This window comes from Lytechinus variegatus, chromosome 18, assembly GCF_018143015.1.
Source record: "Lytechinus variegatus isolate NC3 chromosome 18, Lvar_3.0, whole genome shotgun sequence".
In the NCBI taxonomy this organism is placed as follows: domain Eukaryota; kingdom Metazoa; phylum Echinodermata; class Echinoidea; order Temnopleuroida; family Toxopneustidae; genus Lytechinus; species Lytechinus variegatus.
This window is the reverse complement of record NC_054757.1, coordinates 4,093,018-4,102,791: the sequence shown is the minus strand read 5'-3', so window position 1 is coordinate 4,102,791 and position 9,774 is coordinate 4,093,018. Positions and strand designations below refer to the sequence as shown.

Below are 9,774 nucleotides of genomic sequence, written 5' to 3'. Positions count from 1 at the left end.
TTTGACAGCTATTATGACGTTTCACAATAGTTGAATAAGTATTATTGATCTGCCGACTTCAAAAGGCTTCGTTAAATAGAGTTTATTCATGCATGCGAGTTCTTTGCGAGTGAAGAACTCGCGTGGAAAACTGTTCGCTCCCGACACAGCTGGGAAGGCCGGTGGGAGAATCTGCAGCGGAAAAGTTCATTCATAATTTCGCAACCCCAAATATGGCACAATGCTATTTGCATAACAAGCCGTAAGCCAATAAAGTGTATGCACCCCGCTGAGCGCCTATTATGACGTTTGATCACATGACTAAGTTCATTCATTACGACTTCCTGGTAATCCGGAAGAGCGGAACCGATCAAACACCATATATGGGCAAAGGTTCCGGTCGGCAGCCAATCAGCACGGGCTAAAAATAAATATTCATGTCCTATCGCCAGCCTCACGGAAATCCTGCGCGGTGATTGGGGGTTTATATTTAGCAGCGGGTTTTACCAAGGATAGGGGCGAGGCGTAAGTTTTGACGGACAGCTCTACGTAGGGTGTTTCAAGGACTTTTCAAGTCGCAGCGGCGATGGGCGATATAAAAACCAGCTGAGACCGAGTGAGTCACGTTTGTGGTTTTGGGGAGACAAGCCTGAAAGCTTGCTGGTCGATTCTCTCGCTCGCTACTTGTTGCATCACGTGTGTTACATGCCATAAAGTTTACAAAATTTGGATAGGTTTGGAGAAAACTAGGAACAAACTTGGTAAGTGAGCCAAAAGCCTCTCTATAAACGTATTATCATCTATTGACAATCGTGTTCTGGTACATGTATGTCCGAACGATTTATTTCCAGTAATTATTATAGTCCACTGCTGTCCTCAAGAATTTCATTCATAAAAATGAAGACAGACGTGGGCGGGTCTTTCCAAAGCACAGCTGATCCTCGTAAGCGAGTCATGGGTGGATATGGATGTAGGTAGTTTAGCATCTATGCTAGCTTCCGAAACGAACGAAACTTGGAGTTGTTATTTGAGGTTAACCGCTTGTAATTTCCTCGGTTCCTTGATAGACAGATTGAAACTTAAATCATGTAATAATTGACTTCTTTAAATGTCCATCTCCAACAGATTATTGACTAAGCTGTTAACTAAAATACTAAATAATTATGTTTAACATACACCTGTCACGATATAGGTGGGAGAGCCAGGGGGGGGGGCTACTCCAACTTTGTATATGTTAAGAATAATAGTGATTAAAGGATATCATTTTTATTAAAGGTGACTTTATTGTTTATACAAATCTGAATGTCCATCTAAAAATGATACTTGACTTAGTTGTGAATAAACTTTGTAAATTAATTTTTTTTGATACACCTAGCTGTAACTGTCAGATTTTCTGTGAAATGAGATGATAATCAAAACGAACTGATACATGTTTTGTAATTGGATCTAAAGCATTTACCTTTGGTGGAAGTGACAGGGCATTTTTTGCATTTACTAGTCCAATATTCGAATGTTCACTACGCCCAGAGCTGGGCCTAATCTTACAAAGAGTTACGATAGATCCAATCAATCGTAACTCTATGGAAATCCATCAGTGTCATAACTTTCTCTACAGGAAATTTGTAAAATGTTCTTTGTAAACAAAGGAGAACACACCAAATTGTGAAGAAATTAATTTATGGACATACATTCATCATATCTAGAACAAATTTCGAACAAACATGAATTTTATATTGGCCTTGCTGTCTTTCCATAGTTGCGATTGATCGGATCAATCGTAACTCTTTGTAAGACGAAGCCCTGATCTGAATTTATTTTAAGTCTTGAAATAGAGGAGAGTATTATTATTATCTTTCTAATCTAAGGTGATTGTATTTGATGATTAAAAGAATTACCGTGGCTGCAAATATTTAGTATCATTGATGTCACTGCAATATACTATCATAATAATCAGTGGTAATTATCATTATTTTACAGTTGTTAATGTTACTATTATCCTTATCATCATCATCATCATTATTATTATTATGTATCATCATTTTATCGTTTATTTACTATTGATATGACCGTGCTATAACAAGGAAGGATAATGAGTTCTGATGGTTGTTTACTAGAATATGTGCCTGTCTAACATTATACGCATATACTAGTAGAGAACAATGTAAAAAGAAATGGTAAAACATTTCAAAACGTTATTCAAGAAATATAAAAGAAATGACGATTACGATCTACTGAGTGTATTATATTTTGTATAAAAAAATTATGAAAACTAAAGTTTTCGTAGCTGTTTCATATAGGCCCTATGTATTATAGACACAAAGTATGTGATATTAAAAAAAATGTTTATATCCCGTCTGCATAGGTTAAATTACAAAATGAAGAGGTGGATAGGGAGAAATAATAACTTGAAAGAAGATTTTATTGAAATGAATTGTATTTCGGAAGAATATTTATTGTTAAAAGACCCTTTTTCCACGATACAAAAGTAAATAATATTGGCATTATCTTGCTAATGAAGAGGCAAGGGATGAGAACAATGTTCTTTCGTCATCTTTTTGATGAATAATTTTGTATGGAGTTATTAACACAGGTTTTTAATTATTGTTTTCAATTCTCTTAAAAAAGTACGTCATTATTACACGTAGGCCTATATTTGCAAAATATTTTAGCTCAGAGAGAGAGGGAGAGAGAGAGTAATAATACGGAAGCATCAAATACTAGACAAAAGTTGGTCTACGTGCAAGATCAAATAAATTTATAAACGCACTGCTAAACAAATCACAATGAATTTCTATGCCCTATTAAATCCACTTTAAAAATGCAACGAGTTGCCAGGGTTTTCTTTGAATGCGCAGCGCCCCCTCGTGGTGTAAAAACAAAATGAGCCTGTTCTCGCCGGGTGTCGTGTCTTGTGTACAGTGATATTGAAAGTAAATACATATTTTATCCCCAAGAATGTTTGATAAAGATTCTTCGCGATTAACGGAAAGCCGGTATTATAAAGTTGAACTGGAATTTTCATTTCCATTTTAGTAATTTCTAATTACCTTTAGAAACTTTTATACACATTTCGAAAGTTTTTTTTTCCTTTTCAAAATATTTTGGACAATGTTTCCTAAGAAACTTGCCCAGATCATTTTCATCAAATTCGAGGTTTTAGTCCTGTTGATGAATTTAGATGAAAGCTATTAGGCCAGATTACTTTCATTGCTTGAAAGGCTTTGCCGAATTGAAAACGCTTCCAAAGAAATATAAAAAATGTTATATGCAAATGAGAAGAGCCCCTATGTTTTCGTTTCATAAAGAGCTCATGTTTCCTCAAAGTATTCGATGGATATTTACACCATGTTTTTTTTTTCAATTCAATTCTTTTTTTAAATTTCCATTCAAAACATAATACAAAGTAATATAAAACAATATACAATTTTACAGAAGGGCATTCTTCGTAAAAAAAAACAACAGTATAATATAGAGCATAAATGGAAATGGAATTGAGGGGATCCACTAAAAAGCAAAGCTTGTAAAATTGTGGATCCCCTTGGAAAAGAAGAAATTATAGTCGACTTAATATGCGTACATGCATGTATTACAGGAAAGAAAAAGAGAAAAAGAAATCATATTGACGGAAACATAATTACTGAACAAATGCAAAGCTTTTCACACAAAGAGGTCTTCGTTGTAAAGGATATGTTGCACCGTATATCAAATATTTTTGTTTAACATGAAAACTTGCTCTAGATTAAATAATAAAAATTGATGGATGGCTTGCTTGTGCGACACACTAGAACAAAAATGAAATGAACACTTCTGTTAAAATAAAACAATATATTCAATTATCATTATATATGTTTTGCACCCACTGTTATATTGCTTTGAGTAAAATTCTGCTGTATGATATAGAAACATGATGAATAGCGTTTCAATATCACAGCTCATGTTTATTTTTCAACTTGTAAAAAAACCTGCTGACTGATCACACTTTGAATTATCTATTTTAATTTTAAGGGAAGTGCACTTTTCGCCTTCCAAAAACTCGCAATTTTTTTAGTTTGTATACAACCGAGCTCATCACCCGTTAAAACGACAATGAGATTGAATTCTCTCGAGAATATTTTTGCATTCAAATTGTGCAATTTGTAATATTTCGGCATTGACAACAATAATCCGACTCGCTTTACTGAGCGTAAAGAAGTACAAGGTCAGATATTATTTTGATTTTCGGTTTTCTTTTATATTTTGCATCAATCATAGCAGATAACTCGGGGCAATACATATTCCCTCAAAATTAGGTTGAATTTATACATATACAAATAAAATGTGGAGATATAAAGGGCTATTATAATCTAATTATCAAATTTTAACGATACTTTTCGTTTGATTAAAGATAAACCCTAACCGAATTTTTCAAGTAAAGAGTAAAAGAAGTCACATCTTTTCCAAGTAAAGTGACCCTCATGCTTTATATAATGGCTGTTTGTAACTACATTATACTGCCCCCCTGTTAATAATTATACTTAATATTCTTTGAGAATGTAAGAAACCATTTTGTAGATTAATATCTTTACAATATAGATCACCAAAAAGAGATACATGTATAATAAGATTTGACATCTGTATACATGGTCATACTTTATAAACATTGAATGCTGCGTCGCAAACTGGCGTAGCGCGTTCAATTTGGTCCTTTGCTGTAAGTCTTAATTGTATATCTATGTTAATTTTGTAATATTCATATCCGAATAAAATAATAATCAAGAAATAGGAAACAACGTTCAGGATAATATTATGAATTTCGGTAATGTGTTGTTGAATCGCCATATTTATCTGGATACCGGGTAGGTCTTGTTCTCGGCATCACGCGGCCACGATAAGGATGGGAATACGAATAATACAGAATGTGCGACATTTTAAATATATTTTCATTCAGCGAAACTTACAATCATCAAAATTCAAATGAAAATTAATAAAAAAAGACGTAAGACAATGAACATTTCAAATAACAGCAGGTGAAAATATGTTAAGCAAATAATTGATGATGTGAACATGATAATGTCGCGATTATTATGATTTTCTTTTTGTGATAAAAATGTAGATTATTATGATATCCAATTCCGATTCACAAGAAGTGGGTATTATCTACTTTTAAAATGTCAGATTAAAAAAAATGATCAGTAAGCATAATTCCAACCGAGTATTCGTCTAGTATCAAGTTAAAATACGATATTCTGAATAATGTCCCCTTTCAAATACCCTGCCAAAAGACGGATTATAAAAGAAAATCTTTTGAATATGTTGCTGCCGTCTTATTTAATTCGCTCCCTTGTGATATACAAAAACACACGTCCCTCCATGCATTCGAAAAACGCTGGTAAATCGTTAAAATTCTGACCGTCATACATGTAATTACACTGAATAACTTGATGTAGATGTAATGATTCCATGATAACTGTTGATTCACTCTATATGTATATAATGTATTCTGTTTTTACTTTATTACATGCTATATACATTGAATTGCTATGATGTTGAGTTATTTTGTGAACTGAAGGGCGCTTTTGCATGACAGGCCTACCCTGCAGTAGAAAAAAATAACTAAATAAAGTTCAACTTCAATTTCATTAAAAAAAACAATATGCTAGTAAAATTAACTAATCTTCAATCCAAGCGTGTCCGCGATCAAAATAATTTTTCAGAATCAGCAAATCTTCTTTGGGTATTTGGTCATTTAACAATTTTTATACCAGGTTAAATTCTGTATTAATTGTATATACCGCGGGTGCCAGGACAGAATAATAAAAATTCATAGTTGTAGAAATTATGACGCCATTTTATTTTAAAAAATCGTAGAATGACAGTTATGGTCATCAAAGTTACCATGAAGTTTGATGCGAAATGATATTTCATCGTAGATTTATCTAAAAGACATCACTGCTCTTTTACAAATGAAAAATGCAAAAGTCTGATCTGAATTCATTCTTTTCCTTGAAATTAAAAACAAATACTTACTCAGGTTAAAATCGGTGCAGGCTACTGCCAACTGAATAAAAGAACAATACAGTATATTAAGTATAATAAGACGATTGTATTATATATAATAAGACGATTGTCGTTCCTGCCTCCAACGAATTTTCCATGTAAATTATTGCATATACATGCACATGATATTTCTGATGTCTAATTCCTTCATCTTTTATTGTTAATAGAGAAACGAATAAAATTATGTTGTCATGTGACAAAATGATGAAGTATTAACATCTCATTTTTCGGTAGATTTGATCAAACTTTCGATAAAAAAGCGTGGGTGTTTAAAAAACATCAAAATTTCCACAAAGATTACCCCGGGATTTCCCAAGTGAAGGAGATAGAAAACCCTCGATTCGTGTCTCCAAAAATGAAAGGAGTCCCGGTCTTAAAATCAACCTGTGAAAATTCGTTGGTTTCCCCGGGTGTTATTCACTCACGTCCCCAGTATCACGAGAAAAGATATCGTCAACAAAATAAACAAATAAATAAGAATAAAAATGAAAGGAAAAAAGGTTGATTTACAGTCCATCCGGGTCACAATTTTGATGAGCAATATTAATGAATAATCATTAGATATAAAACATGGATGTCATGAATGAAAGTTGTCTTTTGGTTTGACAAACCGATTAGTGTGACGAGATTTTATCCTCTTGGAATCATTTTGGAGAACTTAAGAGCTGCTCGCGTCTGGATCTCCCAAATTTTACTAGAAGTACGGAGTTTTGATTTGATGTGACTCTCCGATGACCATCATGAATTTTATCGATCATTTTGATAAACTGTATAGTCACCAGGCGGGGGATGGAGTGTTGACGTCACAATTGAAGTTGTAAGTTTCCATTTTTTTTTTCGCAATCCAAGTGTAAGTTATACATAATTCCCCTTTACCATCCAGGGCTCCGTAACACGAAGGTTTGCGATGAATTGCAAATGTGAAAGAACCGCGCTCATTGGCTCCCAGTCAGTATTACAAACAGAATGCGCATACAACGATGATCTTGATTGGTCATTGGTATTTAGCGATTGATTGCAAATCTTTGTGTTACGGAGCCCTGTTCATACGAAATACTCATTTCATATTGCAAGAGGATAACGAATTAGAGATTACTTCAAAATTAAAGTTTAGGTTGTCGGGTAATGGTTCTGTTATCACGGTTACATACATCATCATTTCGATGTTTCTTTTATGTTTATACATTATTTAGCCATACCCAGAAGGGGTGGGTTGGTGGTACAAATATACACAACAGACATTGAAAATAGCAAATTTCACAGTATATAAAATAATTTTTCTTTTCCAAATGTGCACTTGTTCCAAAGTTTTAAAATCGAATACAGTAAGGTATGACTGCGTACACATTTGTTGTACTTTTGGGAGGGAAAGGATGAAGAGGGCCCAGGGTGGGTGTTCTTTCAGATTTCCTCTCAGTTTGGTAAAGAATGTCAGGTATGCGTGGTATTTGTCAGTTTCATTTAGTAAAATGCTAAAATGAGGGTTCATTTGAAATGAGTGTACACATGTGACTATAATCCTCGACCTATCAACAGATACCACTTTTGAAGTGGGTTTGAGATGTGAGCTGGGCTTCAATTATATATCTAGGAAGGTGGTGATTACATTATTGCATAATTACATTACTAGATGATGAAATGACATTGAAACGATTGGATTATGTATGTCATATTATTTAGACAAAAACAAACGCGAAACAAAGGAACTAATTCCCTGTCACACAAAAATCCATACATGGGCATGTGGATTCGAAAAAGAAACAGAGCACATATATCATGACTGTTGTTGTTGTATATGATAGGAAATACACTTTCTATTTCAAGTTCGAATCTGGAGCCCAATCAAACAAAGAGAATCAGAGGGTTTTTTTTGTCCAACACTGAGCAGAATAAAGAAGTCTTTTTTAGCCATGAACACTCGTGATTCTTTCGATTTCGTGACTGATTCGTCATCGCCGTAATTGAGCCGCCATCTTGGATTTTGGTCACTTCGAGCATGACAAAGCCAATGGTTGGTTTTTCTAGTGATTCATTAGTCGTCGGGCTGCTAACACGTGTAGTTTTCTTCTCTCGACTTTCCTTTCTACATGTATGTCTTTATGAGGTCTGCATTTCTCTGATTCAAACGAAAAGTAACATTTTCGTGTCGACAATCGCGCATCAGGACATGATTTTTGAGCGACGAAAAGTTAATTCGCCTTTTTCGTCAACCTCGCAAATTGCTTTCGCCGTCAAATGATAAAACAGTTCTACTTGTCTTCATCCACGAAATGTCTTTGGATTATTATTGGTGTCGTTGATTTTAAACTTCAAACAAAGCTTCGGGATTTAATCATTTTTACCTCACCTTTTGAATCTAAAATGGGGGTCTTACTCTTCTACGCGTTGTTCGAGTGGTCACGTGACTCGCTGACCGCCGAATAATTTTCACGTCTTCGTCGGCTAATGTATGAACATTTCTGACAGAAGTTTCCTACTCTGATTTGTTTGGGGGGTTGCAATTCCAATGCATGATAAGAACAATATGGCCGCTTTCTCTTCTGAAGAAGAGTTTTGTTGTGGATATCACTGTCTAATGACAAAAAGAGTGTCGAACGAGCCGGTTTTCGATTCGTCATTTTACGAACACCGTTACGAGGATTATCTCTTTCTGGAATATCAGACATTGTTTATCAGCCTGTAATGATATAACATTTTCAATCTTCTACTTCACATTTTTGATTGAAGATAAAGTTATATCCGAAGTGAAAGGTGAATTTTCGTTGAGCGAAGTTGATGGCCGGTGAAGATCGGCGTCCTTCGAGACTCTTCGTCACCCTTCGGCAACTGCTGTAATATCGTCTGCTTTTCCATCTACACTCCAGATCAGCAACAAAATACACAATCCTCTCTCGGATATTTCTTTTCTTGCGTTCAAATCCCTTCCAAAGTTTTGTTTCTAAATGGATATGTGGACTTAGGGCAAGACGGATGAATATTTTCACTTTGTTGGTTGACCGGTTCGGATCTTTGAAGCGCCGTTCGATCCACAAATTTCATCTTTTAGTTGAAAGGCTTGGTGACTGTGGTCGCTTTTCAAAACGACAGTATTTTGTCCCTTGCTGTGTGAGGCAAAATGCAGGAGCAATACACAACGAGGTACGTATAAAACCACAACCACAAGGGCCGCCATTTTGAGACGTTTGCTTTGAATAATGCCTTTATATAGAGTCTCTTCATGTACATCAGTTATCAAATGATTCCTCTGAAGAATGAATGTTATTTTATGTCGGCTCGACTTCAAATAAGGTGTTATTTTGTACACCAAACATCTGCCGATTACTCGATTCTTTGAGGCTTTGTTCACTACCTTAACCATGTTAACGAATCCTCTTGGATTAGTAATAATAACAATTCATGATAACTTTGTTCTGATAATGATTCCTTTTATTGTTGAATGGTGAATATCTATCTTGAATATAACTCTATAAAAAACTATAAAAATATATTGATTACAAACTTACTATGCAAAGCTTATAACATGTTTCAATGATGCTTTTCTTTTTTTTATTGCACATATTTTTTATGCTTCTAAAATTACTTAAAATTAATTATGGCTGTGAATTAATTACAGGTATTTTACTTGACAATCCATTTTGAGCTACGTGTAGGTCCTATAATGCATTTTTTGGTTCAGTTTTAGTTAAATTATTAATATTTAATTTCAAATTTCAAATGATGATAAACTCAATAATAATAGACCAATTTGGGCACTGCATC

The 9,774-nt window shown here is 34.3% G+C and overlaps 1 protein-coding gene across 2 annotated transcripts in view; it reads left to right on the top strand.

Moving 5' to 3' along the window:
* Positions 1–571: 571 nt before the first annotated feature.
* Positions 572–9,774, top strand: part of LOC121431622 — a 34,461-nt gene continuing 25,258 nt past the window's right edge. Inside the window, exon 1 of one of the 2 annotated variants that reach the window (XM_041629206.1) lies at positions 572–740. Coding sequence is in view for 1 of the 2 variants with exons in the window: in XM_041629205.1 (XP_041485139.1) it covers positions 9,131–9,153 (23 nt within the window). In the remaining variant the exon portion in view is untranslated. Of the gene's footprint in view, positions 741–7,608; positions 9,154–9,774 lie in introns of those variants that run through there. The other variant, XM_041629205.1, reaches the window with a different exon arrangement.